The 19,557-nt window shown below is 40.1% G+C and overlaps 1 protein-coding gene across 2 annotated transcripts in view; it reads left to right on the top strand.

The window, feature by feature from the left end:
* The window catches only part of ASH1L (ASH1 like histone lysine methyltransferase), a 64,248-nt gene extending 45,049 nt beyond the window's left edge, over window positions 1-19,199 (top strand). Inside the window, exons 9-28 of one of the 2 annotated variants that reach the window (XM_074809481.1) lie at window positions 82-127; window positions 353-461; window positions 872-1,078; window positions 2,084-2,230; window positions 3,210-3,318; window positions 3,496-3,657; window positions 3,859-3,953; window positions 4,217-4,374; window positions 5,381-5,533; window positions 6,017-6,071; window positions 6,174-6,306; window positions 6,772-7,020; window positions 7,457-7,543; window positions 7,798-7,888; window positions 12,473-12,611; window positions 13,209-13,381; window positions 13,858-14,024; window positions 15,198-15,238; window positions 15,972-16,273; window positions 16,994-19,199. In XM_074809481.1, coding sequence (XP_074665582.1) covers window positions 82-127; window positions 353-461; window positions 872-1,078; window positions 2,084-2,230; window positions 3,210-3,318; window positions 3,496-3,657; window positions 3,859-3,953; window positions 4,217-4,374; window positions 5,381-5,533; window positions 6,017-6,071; window positions 6,174-6,306; window positions 6,772-7,020; window positions 7,457-7,543; window positions 7,798-7,888; window positions 12,473-12,611; window positions 13,209-13,381; window positions 13,858-14,024; window positions 15,198-15,238; window positions 15,972-16,273; window positions 16,994-17,085 — 2,715 coding nt within the window. In that variant the 3' untranslated portion in view covers window positions 17,086-19,199. Of the gene's footprint in view, window positions 1-81; window positions 128-352; window positions 462-871; window positions 1,079-2,083; window positions 2,231-3,209; window positions 3,319-3,495; window positions 3,658-3,858; window positions 3,954-4,216; window positions 4,375-5,380; window positions 5,534-6,016; window positions 6,072-6,173; window positions 6,307-6,771; window positions 7,021-7,456; window positions 7,544-7,797; window positions 7,889-12,472; window positions 12,612-13,208; window positions 13,382-13,857; window positions 14,025-15,197; window positions 15,239-15,971; window positions 16,274-16,993 lie in introns of those variants that run through there. The other variant, XR_012621177.1, reaches the window with a different exon arrangement.
* Window positions 19,200-19,557: the final 358 nt, after the last annotated feature.

The following is a 19,557-nucleotide window of genomic DNA, read 5'->3' as shown; positions in this document are numbered from 1 at the left end:
ACAGAACATAATTTCCCTGATTCTTTTGAATAACAGATGCACTTATGCAATGTATTAAAATTTTCTTTCTCTTCCTTTTAGTTGTATAAAAAGCCAGATGTCCCACTTTATAAAAAAATCCGTTCTAGTAAGTAAAATCTTATTACTAAAATGTGTTAACTGTGGAATTTTCACATGACAACCCTCCTTTCTGTCATGCTCTTCATCCTACTAAAGACACTTCCACCTTCTTTTTTTGCTTTATGTAATTGGAATGAAAATATTGTATATAAATAGTTCTGTTTTTTCACCTGGAAAGAATTCTTTTCCCTGTTTGGGTTTGTTTTTTTGTTTTTGTTTTTTTTTTCTCCAGATGTCTATGTGGATGTCAAGCCTCTTTCTGGCTATGAGGCCACTACCTGCAATTGTAAGAAACCAGACGATGACAACGGAAAGGGCTGTGTGGAGGATTGTCTTAACAGGTTAGAAATAGGTTTGACTGACTATGATAAGACAATTTCAATAGATGTATTATTTCACATCAACTAATGATATCTTAAGAAAAGAATTGTGCTGGATGCAACCCCAGTAATAAAAGTATTGTTGCAGAGCATACGGGATAACTTTCTGCTGCGTGTGTGCTCCCCTACCTCTTTCAGCAGAGGCAGATCCCATAAAAAGCTCCATTTTGCTCTTTGAACAGCAGTGAGAGCCAGACTGTGAATCTTTGTCTGAATTATACCTGGAAAACAAGAAGCATTTTAGTTCTTTAATAACCTTTGGTTAACAGAGGAATTTTTTTCCTTTTTTTTTTTTTTTTCCTTTTTACCTGTACAATAGATCTAAAAGTATGCTATTCACCTTCCTTTAACTTCTTTGTTTTTTATTTTAGGATGATCTTTGCGGAGTGTTCACCAAACACCTGCCCTTGTGGTGAACAGTGTTGCAATCAGCGGATACAGAGGCATGAATGGGTGCAGTGCCTGGAGAGGTTCCGGGCTGAGGAGAAAGGATGGGGTATTCGTACCAAAGAACCCCTGAAAGCAGGACAGTTTATCATTGAATATCTGGGAGAAGTTGTTAGTGAGCAAGAATTCAGGTAGAAATATTTATTTGCTGCTTTAGCATGGAAGGCTCAATAAATGACTTTAGTATCTATTATAATTGCTGGGAAATCCTTAGACAGAAATGAAGGGGAGAGAAGCAGGGAAAAAAAAGAATGCTTTTCTGGTCACAGGCTTAGAATTCAGCTTTTTTGATCAACCAAGTTTTTCTCAGTCAAATAGAGAGGAATGATTAGCGTGTGGAATGCATCATCTGCCACATCTGCTCTGTAAATGCCAAATGCCACAAGTGAATCTGAATTTGATATAATTATGAGTATTGTGCAGGGTTTGAACTGTGCAGGATAGAATTGAGGGGCAGAATGGAGCAGGAAGGGAAATGAGCTTTTGCAGGTAGGTGTGAAGAAAAAAGAACAAGTGGAAGCATTAATAACCAATGAAAGAAATTGTATTCTTGTTAACTCCGTAGCATCGTAAGATAATTGAGATTGGAGGGGCATACTTGCTACTCTCAGAGCTCCAACAAAAGACAGATGCAGTCTTCTCATACAGAGATAACTGCTAACACAACTGACTCTTGTTACTCGTGCTCTCTTGCTAAAAAGAGCTAGCTGTAATCCATGGATGTAATTCCAGGAGTTGTGTCCCGTCCCAGCTAATGAAAGGAAGAAGCCGATTGTTGTACACATGCCTACATATACACACCAAAGAATGTATACTTGCATTTTCTCTTCCATACACAGGTTATCAACATGAAATGTATACAAATAATCTGCAGAACACAAAAGGGAGCATTCCAGAAGAGCAAATTTCTAAATTCTAATCCAAGCTCTGTCAATGGCCTTGACTTATAAAAATAGGTATAATAATGGTTTTCCTCCATCTCTAGGTGTACGGTTCTATAAAATATAAAAGATTATAATTGCTTTTTCTTCAAAACCCTCTCTCAGAATTCTTGAATGTGCTATTACTATGTTACTCCCTGTTTGCTTTGCAGCAACAAGCAGAATCACAAATAACTTTCCTGTGTTGCTTCCTAGGAACCGGATGATTGAACAGTACCATAATCACAGTGACCATTACTGCCTGAATTTAGACAGTGGAATGGTGATAGATAGTTATCGTATGGGCAATGAAGCTCGTTTTATCAACCACAGCTGTAATCCTAACTGTGAGATGCAGAAATGGTAAGAAAATTATTTACTGGAAGACTGGTATACCAGTGACTAAGATCTAGATAACCAGATCATCTCGGAGAATCTGATCTAAGAATAGGGAGGGGAATCAAGCTGAACAGTGTGAATAATATTTACCATCACGTTTGCATTGCACAAGAGAAGCAATGTTATGCTTTCAAGTGCTGGACATCTTGTAGATCTAAGTTTGGATCTAAGTTTTCTGGCAAGGCAAATCCTTGTTGTTTGTCATACTGTTAAGCTGCTACAAATCTTGAAGCCTAGGTGATGCTGTAAAATGATCTATGTGTGTATATTCTCTCCTCCTGGCAACTCAAATTATTTTTTTTTTAAAGTAGGCAAACAGGGAAGTAGTCTTATTTCAGCACACCCTGTGTCATATCAGTACTGTGTTATCAGAAGAAATCCAGTGCCAGACTAGTAGGAAGTACTTCTGAGAACTTTGTAGTGAATAACTTACAGTGAAGTAGCAGGGGGTCGTAATAGGAATCAGCCGTGATGGCAGTACAGCAGAGGAGCTTGTGATTCTCAGATAATTCTAGTGGATTTAAGCAATAGTAAATCAAGTTTTAAATTTTAAAATCCCAACACAAAAAATAAGTAAAAGAATTGGAGAGGCGGTGAATTTTCGTGCATTTTGTGAGATGAGGCATGATGATTAGTGTAAGCTCTTGATTTAGGGTGAGGGCCTGAACCTTGGCGGTTGGTCAGTGGGTCTGCAGTGATAACCAGTGTAGTTTGTAGCTTCTCTATTTGAAGCCCAACTTCCTACTCTTTGTAAATAAGTATTCACTTTTTTGGCTTTCAGAGTTTATTGTAAGAGGTAAACAAGAGAACAGTAGAAATGAAGAATAAGCATAATCCAGGGCACAGCAGAAGTGTTGCTTCCTGTCTCTTAACACTTCCACTATGTGGACAAAGACAATTTCTTTTTAATTATTGGGAATATTTTGTTGGCTTTTCCCTGCAGGTCTGTTAATGGTGTTTACCGGATTGGGTTGTATGCACTTAAAGATATGCCTGCTGGTACTGAATTGACTTACGACTACAATTTTCATTCATTTAATGTTGAAAAACAGGTAAGGATCACAGTGCAAGACCTTCAAAAAACTCACCAAGGACAAACAGAGCTGTAAAGTTGAAGGTCAATTAACAAAACTATTACTGTGTTGTATTTGACAGAATGGGTTCTTTACGATAGTGAGAGATAATCTAAATGTTTAGGCGTTTATTTAATTTTGTTTTTTTTTCCAAAGCAACTCTGCAAATGTGGTTTTGACAAATGCAGAGGAATAATTGGGGGTAAAAGTCAGCGAATGAATGGACTTTCAAGCAAAAGCAATCAGCCTGTGAGCACCCACAGAAGGCCTGGACGGTCGAAAGAGAAAAGGAAGTCAAAGCACAAACTAAAGAAGAGAGTAAGTAGTAAAGACAGCTTTTTTCATGGATAAAGGTTAATAGGAAATCAGTTTGTTCCATCAGACTGAAAAACTGTATATTTTAAACTTCAGAGAAATACTATAGAGATAACTACAAGTTCTGTCTCAGGAACTACTTTTACTGCTTTGCTAAGTTCTTGGCACAGTTTTTCCTGTCTATCAGGATGATCTGTTTTCCAGAGGGGCCACATCCCAGAGGAACCCAGTGAAAGTGTGAACGCGCCAACAAGGCTGACACCACAGCTTCAGATGAAGCCCATGTCTAACAGAGAAAGGTAAGGAATGATTTCAGTGGGATTTTCCTCAGAAACTGAGTGTTGTGCAAAAGTTGAAATTATTTTTTTCTGTAAGATAGGGCGTGATGAAATGCCCGAGTAAGCAGTTCTTAGTTCTCCTTTAACCAGCTAAGGTGAAATTCCTCTCCACTGAGGAGAGAAGGTACAGAAGTGTACCTCTCAATATCTGTCTTTTTCCCCGCATTAAGTCATTAATTTTACAGTAAGGAGGTGATTCTTGAATGTTTTTCTAATTTCTGTAGGAATTTTGTGCTAAAACACCATGTATTTTTGGTACGAAACTGGGAAAAGATTCGACAAAAGCAAGAGGAAGTGAAGCACGTCAGTGACAATATCCACACCACGTCTCTCTACAACCGCTGGAATGGAATCTGTCGGGATGACGGCAACATTAAATCTGGTGAGGCCAGCACAGGGTCCTCAGGTTGCTCCTTTGAGAACCTCTATGACATGCCCGTGAAGAGTGTACACAAGCTCTGTGAATAAATCAAATATAGTTACTGTAAGATCCTTATACCTTTTGTAATACATCCAGGGAATGCAATGCAGACAAGAGGACCTATGTCTGTGTTTGTGTATGTATGCCCTTACCTTTACATAGCAGGGTAAGACAAGCTCTTTCACTGTTTCAGTGCATTTTTTGCATTATGGGACCCTGCAGTTTCCTCTGAAACACTTACTGCTATTTTCTTAAGAATGAGAATTTTGTACTGTATAAACCATTTGTCTGGTTGCTGGATCTGTTTGTGCTCCCCCAGCAGCCCCGATCTCTCTCAAGTCTTGGTAGAAGCTGTCGAGGCTCACGTTTCATCAGGAGTGGTTTATCAGAGGAGGAGGAGGATGACACTCAACATTTTCCATGATTGGACCCTTTCAGAGAAGGGCTGTTTTCTGCTTTCTGTATCCCTAGACCAGAAACAGTTGCTCTGACTTTGAGAATTGTCATTTATCCTCATAATTCTATGGATTTCAGGCCTTTAGAGAACAAAGCTTTTTGGCATGCAGTCCGTTATGGGAATGGGACAAAAATATGACTATCAGAAAAAAATGTGTTAATCCTGCTCCAGAAATAGCACTCTATTTGTAGGACCTTAATCTTCACAGCCATGCAGGATTTGGTCCCCACTGTCAGGTACATGAGAGGTTGGGAAGTGAGTATTTTGGGTGAATTCAATGACATATGCTGTATTTGGTCCAGCAACATAAAATACTTTGATAACCAGCTTAACCATTTAGATGAGCTATAAGCAGTGAGGGCTGACTCAGGAGTATGAATCTGAAGCCTTTTACTGTTATAGTAGCTTAGAAAACATGTTAATTTTAATAATTGGTGGTGGAATTGCTGGATAGGAAAAGATGATCTTTAATTTTTTATTTAGAGATACTTCTTTTTTGCCCTCTTTCAGATGTCTTCATGACCCAGTTTTCAGCCCTTCAGACCTCCCGCTCTGTGAGAACACGACGCTTGGCTGCAGCTGAAGAGAATATTGAAGTTGCTCGTGCTGCCCGCCTAGCACAAATCTTCAAGGAAATATGTGACAGCATCATATCCTATAAAGGTGAAGGTGACACTCCTAAAAAAAATCTCCATGGAGACTTTTTCAGCCTCTACAACAATGGGCTCTCTGAATGGAAAATACTGGGGGGAAAAAATAATTTATTTCAGAACATTAAATAACCTTCCTTTTTTTTGTTTTGTTTTGGTTTTTTTCCCTCTTTCTCCTGCTACCAGTAATCACTTTGCTTTATCCTCAACCCATTCCTCTGCCACCAGAATCTGCAGATGTTGCTATCCTTTTAAATTGATTTTTCAGTAGTTCAGCAAAATGGTACAATTGACAGAATTGCAAGGAAACTATCCTCCATTTTGATACATGTAGTCTGATTACAGCAACCAACTTCTAGAAGTGCAAAAGCGTTTCAATTCCCTGTGCCTCAGATAGTAGAAGAGCCTTTTTTAACCTAGACTGAAGTTGTTAGCTACTTGTCTTTTTTAAGTTTCACTCAAGTAAATGTTGCTAAAGTGCGTGTTCCTGTTACAGATTCCTCCAGGCAGGCTCTTGCAGCTCCCCTCCTGAACCTACCCCCAAAGAAAAAGTAAGGACTTGCTTCTCAGAGCAACCCATAGCTTTCTGTAATGGATTTGCACAGCTTTGAATTGTGAGCAAAAATGACATTGTGCATACATTCCCATTTTAGAAATGCAGACTATTATGAAAAGATCTCTGACCCATTGGACCTTGCCACAATTGAGAAACAGATCTTGACGGGCTATTATAAAACTGTGGAAGCTTTTGATGGGGACATGCTGAAGGTCTTCCGGAATGCAGAGGTGAGGCTCTCTCTGCCCTTAAGCTATTGCATAAACAGTGGGGATATACCCTCGTTTAACGCTCTTGCTGACTCACAGTAATGAAAGGAGAAAAATAGAGAAAGAGAACTTGTGATGATCCATTTGTGATGAACAGACGTTGATAGCAAGTCGTGTGCTTCAGCTTACTCTTAGTGCTTTTTGGTTGCATTAGGTCAGACAAATAGAAGGTCAAGAACATGCATGAATAGCTAACCTAAAGAAACCGCAGTACCTTCTGGAAGAGGTACCTCGTTCTTCTGTGTCACATGTAAGATACGTGGACCTGGTGCTCAAAATAAGGAGGTAGATGGACAGGTGAATACTACGTTTGTGGATGCAGCTTTAGTGAAGACACCTTTAAGGGTGCATGCAGATAGGAGGATGCATCAAAAGCATGGAACCTGGAAAAAAATATTTTTGTTTCTTTGTTTTGTTTTTATTCAGAAATATTATGGCAGAAAATCTCCAACTGGGCGTGATGTATGCCGGCTACGGAAAGCATACTATAACGCTCGCCATGAGGCATCTGCCCAGATTGATGAAATTGTGGGAGAAACAGCAAGTGAAGCTGACAGCAGCGAGACATCGGTCTGTGAAAAAGAAAATGGGCATGAGAAGGACGAAGACGTGATCCGTTGCATTTGTGGCCTTTACAAAGATGAAGGACTCATGATCCAGTGTGAAAAGTGCATGGTGAGGCCGGGGGGACACAAAGTGGAGCCTGGTGCTCTTCTTCTCTTCTCCATGACCAGTGGAACTTTTACCAGCAGTTTCCATGTAGCTAGTAGCATTAATTACCTCTTCAGATTTTCATTTCCTCTCCAAGAGAATTGAGAGATTCTGTTTTCACAGAGGAAATGCCACTTGCATTTCTGTATGGAGGAGCTAGCACTTCTCTGAAACTGCCAGCTCGTCTTTAGGCGAGCAGAATTAATTTCAACAATTTGAGGCTTTTACACAAACAGTTGCATGGGGACCTTGTCTGTCTTCTGATATAGTGTGAAATAGTTCAGAGAAAATCTTGAATTTCCTTTAGGAAGCTTGGTTTTTTTGCTTTCCTTAATATGGGAATGCAATTTGTAAATAAAATCTATCACAGGAATTTCTAACTGGGATGTATCTTTTCTAGGTCTGGCAGCACTGTGACTGTATGGGTGTGAATTCTGATGTTGAACACTACTTGTGTGAGCAGTGTGAGCCTCGCTCTGTGAATAGGGTAAAAAAAAAAAGTTTCTTCATTACTACAGTTATAAACTAAAGCAGCTCTTGCATTTATATTTATCAAGATTGGCAAGACCAGTGTGGCATTCTCACTTTATAGTGTAACTTCCTTGGCTTAGGTTTAATCACGTTAAGTGTCAGTTCTCCTCTGTCCATCCTGCGTATTTCCAAAAGGAGATCAGCCCCGTGTTTGTGCTGATGATGGTGAACATCTCAGAATTTCCTTCCTTTTTTTCTTTTCTCACCCAGGAGGTTCCCATGATTCCTCGTCCCCATTATGCCCAGCCTGGCTGTGTTTATTATATATGCTTATTACGGGATGATCTGCTGCTGCGCCAAGGTATGTGCTAACTCTGGTGGCTGCTGTCATTTCCATCAGATAAGAGTGTACAGAGATTTCTGGCATCACCCTGTTTGAAATGCTTTTATCTTTATAAGTAGAAAGCTGCGCTCTTTGCTATTGTGGGAGTGACACATAGTAAGAGTTCTCACAGCCTGGTTGATGAGGAAACATTAATTACCTTTAGCACAGATAGGGCTCTCCTGGCAGAGAAGGAAGATGCTGAGCCAACTTGTGGTAGTTAACCTTTAGAAGTGAAGGCAAAGAAGGCTATTAGGCCTTCAGCGTTGTAGTGTAGAGTGGTAATTAAAGCATCCAACTTACTGCTTGTTTGTTCCCTGAAGTGTATCTTTCTGGACATTTCTTCAAAGCCCTGAGTGTTTCAGAGGCACATTCAGTTCACTGATTTTTTTTATTTATTTAGTTCATCCTACAGATACATACAAGGTTAGAAGGAAGCCTGTATGATTATTAAGAGAACTGCTCTTGAATGAGTAAAACCAGTTGATATGTTTGCTAGAAGGGAATGGGAGAGTCTTCAGGAAAGTGGAGAATTAAAAAAAAAAAAAAAAAAGGACAAAGAACAGTGTATTTTTTTAATCCCCTCTGCAGGATTCTAGAATTTGCATTCAGTCTTCCTTTTTCATTGTTGCTCTGCATTGTCTATCCTGTCTGGAGTTCAGCCATTTGGTTTTCTCATTTCTTCTTTTTTTTTCTGGATTCCTTGCTGGAGAGTAACTCACTTTCTAGGGTTCTATCGGCACTTGCTTTTGTGTTTTCTATTAAAATGGATTATGTTTTAGCTGGGTTTTATGGCATCTTCCAGTCATTCGTAGCATTAAGGTAATTTTTGTCATGAGACATTATATTTCACTGACGTACCTCTAATCTGATCTTGGTGACTTCAGTTAGAGAAATGTTAGTCCTTACGTGGCTAAAGTCCATGTCCCATCAGCAGAGGACAAAGGAGACCAAACTGCCACTGTTAGGCACCAAATGCCTCTGCAGTTACAGGGTTAAGGAAGGTGTATAACCAGAAGGTGCTAGAAGGGAATACACAGCCACAGCAGAAAAAGGGGAAATCTGTGGATTCAGTTCTGCACCAAAAGTTCTGAGGCACGACACCTGTCTGTAGAAGTTGTGATGCAGGCACACAGGCATATACAGTAGAAGAAACAGTTTTTTACTCCCTCCGGTTTCTAAAAGGTCATGTAGTTTACAGATTCCAAAGCAAAAGAGACCATAATGACCTCCAGCCCCCTGTCACTACATGCATAGACTATGACATTTTTCCTATGTGTTGTCAATTAGAAAGAGGCTGGTCTTGTAATAAAGACTGAAAGTGCTTTTGAGAGCACTGCCTTCCTTTGGAAGCTGGTCCACCCTTGCTGCTGGGGAGTTGTATCTGCACGTTGAATTGGTTTGTCTTCCAGTTCCAAGCTTGAGAACTCGTGTTTTTGAGGAACAAGGCTGAAAAGCTTCCAGCTGTGTGAGTGCACCCACTTTACTGTGATCAAATCCCTCTAAATAAGTGAGGGTCCTTCAGTCTCTGGTTAGAGGACTTGGGTTTTAATTTCTTGACAATTCTACTTGAGGTTGTTGAGTTATATACTACAGACATGGTTCCTCTGCAAAAATTACCTAACACATGAAACGAGGAGATTATGCAAACAGATTGGATCAGTTGGTCCATCACATCCTGCAGCGTGAACAAGAAGTTCTACCTCTGATGTGAGGTGATAAACAGCAGTCAGAATGGATCTTGGAAAACCCACGTAGCCAGAAACTGTCACATGGCATTATCTCTGATGCACCAGCAATAGCAGCCGCATTTCTTCCTTGAAAACACAGAACTATAAATCCCTTTTCGAGACAGAGGGGTAGATATTTCAGTAGTAGTAACGTCTGGATAAACTTGAATTGAAAGCAAGCTTCCTGATCCTTAGGGCAAGAGAGTATTGATGTACATTTCTGTCTGAATACTCCTTTTTCAGTCAGGTACAATATGTACTTGAGTTGCTTTATTCTCACTGAAAGGGTAGGGAAGAAGATTTGAAAGCAGCTGATTTAAAATAACAGCCAAAAATAGGTGGTTTTATTTACATTCTGCTTGGGGCCAGCAGCTGCTCTCAGCATGTACCTTCCTTTTTTTCTCTACGAGTCTTTAAAAGAAATTAGGGAAGTGGATTCCTTGAAAGTAATCTGTAACTTAGTAAAATGAAGATATTATCCCAGCTTTAGTTCAGAGAGTAAGAAGACCTAATACAGTGGATGAGTGCAGACTAATCACCAGCAAATACACACTGAACGCTTGACGAGCTTGCACTCTGCTAGCTTATATGCAAGCCTATGTCATCCTGTCTTCAGTCCATTTTTTACTTAAGCTAGACTAAAACTCTGTCTCTCTTTCCTATAGCTACAGCTCCTATTTGTTTAATAGGGGTCCTGGTGTACCAGAAAGGTGAAAACCTGACTTCATGGTTGTAGGCAAATGTCAGTGCCCATATGGCCCATGTCATTTCTGGTTTAAATCAGAGGATTTTTTTTAATAGGGCAATGTATTGTACTCTACTGTTACAGTGACAGGTGACAACATCAACCCTTAAAGTGATTTTTGCATATGAGGAGCCCTTGGGGGCATCTTTTAAACTTACTCAAGATTGATAAATGATACTATACTTAGGAAAATATACTTACACGTCCTTCACTTTAATCCTAAATGTGGTTATAAGCTAAGGGAGAACAGAACTGAGGTGTTCATGAACCTGGAGCCGTATCGTACTTTGTGGTTCCCTGGCACTTTTTACTAAGCTGTGGAAGTAACTGAGACCAAACCTGCTAATTAAATAACAGTAATACACGTGGAAGGAAAATAGATATAACTGCACATACACAAAAATAGGTATGTGCTTAGGGGAAAAAAATCCAGGAGTCATTGCAATTTAATGGAAAAGTAAGAGAAGTGTTCAACATGAGTCCAAAAGGCAAAGTGAGTATTAGAAATGACTATGAACAAAATAGAAAAAGTAGTTGTGCCGTTCCGTAATCTTATGGTGTGCCTGTCTCTTGCATGCTGCGCACTGTTCTTGTCACCCCATCTCAAAAAGAGTATCGTACCACTTGTAAAAACAAGCGTGATGACGAGGATAATCAGATATGAAACATCTTTGCTGTGAACGTGATGATTTGGAGGGTGATATGGTAAAGGTCTGTGAAATCATGAGTGGCACAGGAAAGTGCAGCGATGTAGAAATTAGGGAACAAACACTGAAATTAGCTGGCAACACATTTAAACAATAGGAAGTGGTTTTTGACAAAAACATAACTAAACTGTGGAAAGCATTGCAATGGGAAGTCGGAGAGGTCGGGAGTATAAATGGTTCCAAAAAGATTAGGCAAATTCTTGGAGGAAGGATTAATCCCTGCCTATTTATGTGCAGTGGTCCAGCTGTAGACTTAGCTCTAAAAGTCCGTAAAACAGAGATTAAAGGAAGCCTGGAGGGAAAACCATGGGAAGGCTTTTCCTGTGCATGCCTTATTCCTACGCGTTTTCCTCCTAAGCATCTGTTACCGCCCACTTTTCTATAGAATACTCTGCTCTATGACCTTTGATCTTACCCAGGGTAGTTTTTCTTAAGTTTTTATGACTTGGGACCTCCCAGGTTTTTGCTCATTGTGAGATAAATAACAGAAAAGATGGAATTGATTTTTAAATATTATATACTAAATCCAACAATATTTTCAGTAATACTTCTGACTTTCTCAAATGTTCTCCCGCTGAGACTCTTCAGGTTCTTGGTGAACTTTATTGATTAACTTTTTCCCTAAAAGAGAAAGGCTTTTTGAGTGGAGCGGTGTATTTTCAGCCTATCAAACAATAACCATTGTCACAAAGAAAGCTGCAGTGTACAAGTAAGAGTGGCAGTCAGGTCCTGGGGGGCAGAGAGGAAATACTTTTAATGCTGTTTCACAGGTCGGAGCAGAGGAATTAAAGAGTTAATTTGCTTTTGGGATTAAATTAATCAATAGAAGTTTACAGGCCTGTTTAGGGGTTGCACTTGGGAAAGACTTTTTTAGTTGTCAGGAATGTCAATTTGTTCAGCCCTTTTTGAGTTCTGTTTACCTTTCCTGAGCTATGCGTCTTGAGTTCTGCTGGAATAATCAAAGGCTTGGGGACTTCTCAGTCAATGATTTATTTCCTTAATAAAAATCTTCTCTCTAAGTATTTTTTCTCTTAAATCTTAAAGATTTAAACATTGCAGCTATCACTAATTTTTTACACATTTTCCTAATCAAACCTTACTTTGTTACATCATCATTTATCTTGATTCATTACATGTTTATGTTTTCAGTCTGGACGTACAATCCAAGTTATGTTTAGCTCTTGCTATAAAGCTTTTGTGAAAATGATCGAGGTAACCCTTCCTCCTTTTGCGGGTTCTGCGTTGGTTTTGCATCACTTTACAATTCAACATTAGGTAGCTCTGTCATGTTAGTTTTAATGCAACCATTTACTCCTCTATTTTTGGTGTGCTGGACTCATGAAAAGTTCTTTACAGGTGTGTATTTTGTGCCTATTGCCAGGTGATTGTGTTTACCTGATGAGAGACAGCCGTAGAACTCCAGATGGACACCCTGTCCGGCAGTCGTATCGGCTGCTGTCCCACATCAACAGGGAGAAACTCGATATTTTCCGCATTGAAAAACTCTGGAAAAATGAGAAGTATGTTCAAGGCATCTTTTAAATTTGAGCCATTCCATATACCTACCTGTCAAAACACAGTAATTTTGTGGAAGTCTTGTCGTAGCTTAAAAATGCAGGACTGAGCATGGTTCAGTTACAAAGGCTTGATGATTTTCCACTTGTCTCTGCTTGTGCTCCACAACTGCAAAGTAAAGACATGTAAGGTTGGAGGTTTAAGCAAGGGATAAGCAATAAAAGTTGATGCACTTTCCTCACTGTTGGAATAGGCTGAGAATACACACTGGCAGCTGAATGGCTCAGCTAACGATCACTGACTTGCTAAGCCACTGTAACACGATTAAATGCATATGCCCCAGTGATAGCAGCACAGTAAGTCTGCTGTCTTCATGGAGAGTCACACTGGGAGTATTTCCACTTCCTGAAGGAGATAAAGTTGAACGTGTAATATTCATGTGACTTCGCTTTTCATCACAGTCATTGCAAAAGTGCAAGATAGATAATTCAAAATTAAGTGGAGGGCATTAAGTAAAGTTGTATCACGGGCTTATAGAAATAGTTGTGGTTTTTTTTTTCCTTCTGTTTCTCTCTTTCTCTTACCTTTACACCTTCAAACAGAGAGGAGCGGTTTGCATTTGGTCATCATTATTTCCGTCCACATGAAACACATCATTCCCCTTCTCGAAAGTTTTATCACAATGAGCTCTTCCGGGTGCCATTGTATGAAATTATCCCCTTAGAGGCTGTGGTGGGAACGTGCTGTGTTCTTGACCTATACACCTACTGCAAAGGTAAGGAAACCTAATGGGATGAGTAATTAAGTGTAATACACCTTTCCATTAATTTGGGAAGTATGCTAGAAGAGTTACTGCTGTAAAAAGGCCGTAGCCAATGTTTACAGAGTGTCAGAGCTGGGGAAGCACTATTGCCTTAGCACTGGGACAGTGATTTCTGTTTCAGGAGGGCCAGTACTGAAGAGATCAGCAGCAGGGTGGGATTGTGGTGGGCAGGGAAGAGAAAGTGGTGGCAGCTGATAATAGTTTTTGCAAAAGTTTGGGTGTATTTTATTATACAGGTTTTCCTCTTAAATTGAAGTAGCGATGTGTCCACTACTGGGATTCCAAACCAAGGAGGGCAGACAAGCATGCCTGCCATCCCACCAGACAGCTCTGGCAGCCCCTGCTTCTCACGGCGTGTGGCTTGTTCTTGTGTTTCCTCTGGAATCTGAGTAACATTTTTTCCTATGTGCTTTGTTTTGAAACTGCAGGGAGGCCAAAAGGCGTGAAGGAGCAGGATGTATATATTTGTGATTACCGCCTCGATAAATCAGCTCATCTCTTCTACAAGATCCACCGGAATCGTTACCCTGTCTGCACCAAGCCCTATGCCTTTGACCACTTCCCCAAGAAACTCACACCCAAGAGAGACTTTTCAGTAAGTGTTTCTTCTGTTAGCTTCCTTACTTTTTACTAGAAGACCGGACATATTTTTAGAAAGCCCTTGGCTCTCTGTTTATGAATGAAAGTTGGTAAACTGAAGGAAGCTGACACATAAGCAAACACAGTCTGGATGAAAAGCTGGCTAGAAAGAAAGCTTGGAAAGAAAAATCTACTGTAGACAGAGAATTTGCAGTTCAAAAGCAAACAGATGTGGAACGAATGGTGATGTCTAAGTTTAGAGATAGTGGTTGGTTTCTGACCGAAATCTAGATGCTAATTTCATTTCAGCCACTCCTGAGTGAAGGAAATCTTAAAGCTCACTTTTCAGTCACAGTTCTACAACTGTAAAATAATTGTGTATGTTTTAGAGAGTCACACAAACTATAGACCAATGTGAGTTTATTAAGACACGGAGTGATTACACTGAAGGAGAGAAAACCTGACACAGACAGGCTAACAAAGCTGCTTAAAAAATGGTTTTCAGCAGTACCTTTGACTAGTGATTCCCAGTACAGAAGAGCAGTATTTTCTTATTTCCATTTCCCTGCTCTATCAAATGACATACTGCTTACTTATATACAATTATCACTGAAAATGGATGTCAAAAAAACATCCAGCAGACAGATAGACAGCAAAATCATGAAGTACAGTTTCCCTTAACATCCTCCATCTGAATATCTGTTCATTTCACTGGCTCATTTTCCCCAATTCCCTGGAAATAGCAACTTTTCATTGTGCACGTCCTCCTACACAGCACTGCTTTGTCTCTGAGCACAGAGGTATCAGATCTGGCAAATCTTTTGCAAGTAAGCACTTTTCTTCCTGGAAGCAGAGAGATTTTTATAGTGAGTTTAGAGATGGTTCCAAACTTCTGCTGTGCAGAAAGCAAAGATGATTTTTATCATGGTGATCTATGGCTTGAAATTTATTTAGAAGATACAAAGAATCAGATAATAAGTCTGGCTCTTCATTTATCCTTATTACATGATTTTGCCTTCTCCTTTGGATTCGTCTGATGTGCGAGATGTGCCAGCCGTGCACTGGCATTTCCAAAGGGCCAGATAGGCGAGTCTCCTGTATTGGTACTTCCAGAGTATTTAATTGTCCAGGACTTTCTTCCACTGTGAGTTTTATTTGATATTAAACATAATCTTTACTGTTGTTATAGCCTCATTATGTACCAGACAACTACAAGAGGAACGGAGGCAGGTGAGTTTTACCTCTCAGATTGTTTGTTGAGAAGAGATGAGATAATCCTGTTTGTTTGTCAAGGGTCCACTCTTTTTCCTACCCACTTCCCCTGGGTGCTATGGAAATAATAAGATTAAATTATTTAAAGCAATCCTCTAAACTTTCAGAGAGATAAAAGGGAATAAGTGGGGATGGATAGAATATAGAAGCAGCCTTAGTGTTCCTTAATAATGTATGTAAGGAAGATTGCAGAAGCCGTTTTGAAAGTTAGCAAAAGCAGCTGAATGTGGGAGCTGGCAGAGCCCGGAACAAGAGCATCCAGCCTTCCCGCACAAAGGGGGATCAGATCCCCGAGCATGCTGCCCCTCTTCGCATTGTGGGAGGAGCCAGGGCCGATGCACTCTCTCAGTTCTGTTAGAGCCTTTAAAAACACCCATCAGGAGCCACCACTACTGCAGAAAAACATCGGTGAGTGCTGAGCTCAACTGTTTCGGAAGATAAAAACCTTTACAAATCAAAACAAAAAAGCAATTTGTTTTTAAAAGACTGCATGTGACATGATGCAAACAAGGTAATAGGAACGTAGCCTCCCGTAGAGAGTAACTGGCAGGTTTCAGTGCATGTATTAAGTCAAATGTCTGAGATCCCAGAAAGGCCCCTACTTACTGAGAAGTCTCTGACTCCCTAGAAATTGGTCTTTCAGGTGAGTGTCTGAAAAATTGTGGTATTTGAACCCTTCTTTTCCTGCTAGATCATCCTGGAAAACAGATCGCTCAAAACCACAGATTAAAGACTTAAACCAAGAAGATGATTCTCTTCCACTTATTGAGGATGTATTAGGAAATCAAGATCAAACTTCAAGGGAGATGCCTAGCCTAGAGGAGCCAGAAAAAGAGGCAGTCTCTAGTGAGACCTGTGAAACTGATAAAAAGGTGGAAGAAAGCAATTCTGACACAAGGCAGCTGTGCACTCCAGAGGAAAGGCGGCATATTCAGAGAGAGAGACTTAATCAAATCCTGCTAAACCTCTTAGAGAAAATCCCAGGGAAAAATGGTGAGATTTTATGCTATGATTACACAATAGCATTTCTTCTGCAGGTTTGTTTTCAGTTCGCTGCAGTGTTGACAAAATAAATGTTTTTTGTGTGAATTTATCGCTAGTGGACATTATTAATAATTAATTTTCTTTGCAGTGATGTTTTCTTTTGCAACAGTAGCAATTTTAACTAAATCCGAATGAAATTTCTTACAACTGACAGTGTTTTGTATAATATTTTTAGTAATCACAAATCGGTCTGAAGACAAATTCCCCCCCCCCCCCATCATTCTGTGTCTACAACAGACATGCAAAGAAAGACTGAAGAGAATTTGGAAAGTCTCTTTTGACCTTTAATGAGCTTTCCACTGGGTTCTGAGTAACTTCTGTAGGTATTGTCTAAGCTGCACAGTGAGGGTGCAGCAGTGGCACTGGTCATGTCTCTGGTTTTAATTTAAAGCTCTGTCCAGTCACTTTCGTGTTCTCAGACTTATTCCATGAGTCCATGATTATTTTGCATTAATTCAGGGTGGGAGGGTTTCTGGGGGTCGTCTGGTCCAAACGTGACCCAAAGCAGGGCTGACTTCAAACTTCAATCAGGTTGCTCAGCACCTTGTCCAGTGGAGTTTTAAATATCACTGTGGATGGAAACATCCTTGAAAGAACTGTGAATAGGGAAATAGAAGAACTGTTACTCGTATCAACCATCTTTTACCAAAAGCCTGTGGTCTGTTGCAGCTATTGATGTCACTTACTTGCTGGAGGAAGGATCAGGAAGAAAACTGAGGCGGCGCACGCTCACCATCCCGGAGAGCAGCTTCAGGAAGTGATGCCACGAGAGGAAGCTGTGGTCTGGAGTCTGCTACAAGGTCTGCTGAGGACTGAGGGCAGGAGCCCAACTTCCTCTGCACCAGCAAAGGAAAAGAGGGCAGCAGAAAACTGACAAATATACAAACAGTTAGCACTTAGATGTCTGGGTTGGCAGGTTGCCCTGCCCTGCTCTGCAGTGCTCTTATGGTGTGTGTGTTGTTGGGCGTGCCTTGTATTGATGTTAGGTACTGAGAAAAACCTCGTGGTTATTGTTCAGGATGGTCAAATTTAATTTATTTTTGCTTGATATTCCCACTCAGAGGAAAAAAAAAAAATAATAAAAAATTGGGGAGGTAAGAAGGATAAGGACTGACTTACTCTGATGAGAATATTCCCCATGTTCACCAATTAACCTGTGATTGTACAAGATACTCTTGGCACCACCATGGCCCATGCCAGTGAATGAGATCCAGATGGGAGGGTGAAGGCCCAGTGGCTTAAAATTAAAGGCTGCCCTAAAGTTGTGGCTTCCGATTTGCACAAGTTCCAAGAAGAGAGAAACGTACCCAAACGTGCGAAAGGTTCACCGTGGAACGGCCAGTGCACACACGTACCTTTGGTCTGTGACAAGGAGAAACTTCCGAAGTCACCTTGGAGCAAAGCAGGAGTTGGCTGGTTGAGGCACTTGTTCTGCGTCGGGAAGGGGGCGGGGTGTGATTTTTTTCACTTTTTTCTGCAGAGAAATTTTATAAAGCAAGTCAAATCCTGACAACACCATTGCTGTTGGTTTTTTTGATAAGCTGTGGTTCTCGTGTGTCTAGTGTGTTGTGCAAATTAAAATCTGTTAAAAGAAAAAGAAAAAGGAAAAAAAAAAAAAAGGAAACTTCACTACATGAACCGTCAAGCAGTATTCAGAGCGAGTATTTGTTGTGAACTGTAGAATATATCAACTGCTAACACTATTCTTGTGTTCTGGTTGTACAGCTTAAAATGTCCGTCTCTTAAATTAAGAGACAGTGTATCTCGCACCGCCCTCTCTCTCTGCCCTGACCAAAGTGGCAGCAGGACCCCCCCGCGCTGCCCCCGCCGGCCCCCCGGCGCCCAGAGCCCCCGCGCTGTCACCGGGCTGTGGCAGAGGGAGGGGGTGGCCGCCGTACGCTGCCCCTTTAAAATGGCTTTGCTTTTTTGTCTTTCAGACGTACATATGCATATACAGTCCTGTTTTAGATGTTCTTATAAGAAAACCAGTTTTTAATGTGCCAAGTTGTATATATCTGCTGCGTGGATGTAAAGCAATACAGTAGTTACATGTTCCTTTTTAATGGACCAAGCTTGTCCTAATGTACATTCTTGTTATTATTATAATTATTTTACTCTTAGTGGAACATGACTCATTCCATTAACTTTTATGTGTTGATTTAAAAAGAAAAAAAAAAAAGAAAGGAAAAAACCCTTTGAGAAAAAATATTTTATTAAAAAAAAAAAAGAAATAAGAAAATAGTTTGGAATATTTTCTTACTGTAGAGAAGCACTGTACAGTACCAGGAACCCTGAGTATAAAATACTCGTGCGTGTAGTAGGAATATCGCATGTCCAAAATCTTGAGTTGTCTCATTTAGTTTAAAACAGAAATCATTGTCTCAAATGGTGTTAAACACTAAAAAGTTTTTAAAAAAATAAAGTGCGTACAGAAGCGAGACACTAGCTCTGTCATTTTATCTTTCTTTTGTTGAAAGACTAAACAAAATGTTTTTTAGACAATCAAATGTTAGGTAAGTGCAAAGAATTGTTTTTCTTACTGGTGTAGAAATTAATGACTTTTTTTATTTTTCGGTTATTTTATAATAATGAGAAGACCAGTGTGTCACCAGGATCGCTGTTTTAAGACCAGGAAGCACTACATTATTGCAAATAGATATGAACTCTTAGTCTGCATGGGTGTAGGCTGTGTGATTGCTGAAAATAAATGCTGCTAATATATTTCCTTTTTACAAAGCATATCTAAATAGATCATTGTTTTGATGTTAATCTTTGTAAATTATGTATTACCAATTTTAACATTGGATGTAATTGCATAAAAAGCCTGCATCTCAATCCTGAGAGAGTCTAGTATTAAATGGAAAATCTTTTCCTATTGATGACTTGTGGGGTTTTCTTTGACATGTCTTTGATTTTCTTTTCTTGCCTCTTTGTCTCAACCGCTCCTGTCATGTTCTAACTCTCTTACAGCCACGTTTCCAGGGGGGCTTGCCCCATCTCTTTTGGGTGATGGCGTTTTGTGAGGATTTAATTTGATGCTGATGGGTCTCCTGGTCAGCCCATGGCAGGAGGGAAGCTGGCAGCGTGCGTGCAGAGAGAGGAGCAGCAGCACAAACGAGCCCTGTTTGGTAGTTGGAGGGTGTGTACCTGTGATCATATGTCATGGCAGGTTGGTACATGAAACATTAAATCTACAAATTTAGTGCCTGTTCCCAGAATATCATCCCCTGGGA

The sequence above is a fragment of the Strix aluco genome, chromosome 30, assembly GCF_031877795.1.
Source record: "Strix aluco isolate bStrAlu1 chromosome 30, bStrAlu1.hap1, whole genome shotgun sequence".
Classification (NCBI taxonomy): domain Eukaryota; kingdom Metazoa; phylum Chordata; class Aves; order Strigiformes; family Strigidae; genus Strix; species Strix aluco.
Note: the sequence above shows the minus strand (reverse complement) of the source record. Positions and strands in the feature narration are given on the sequence as shown.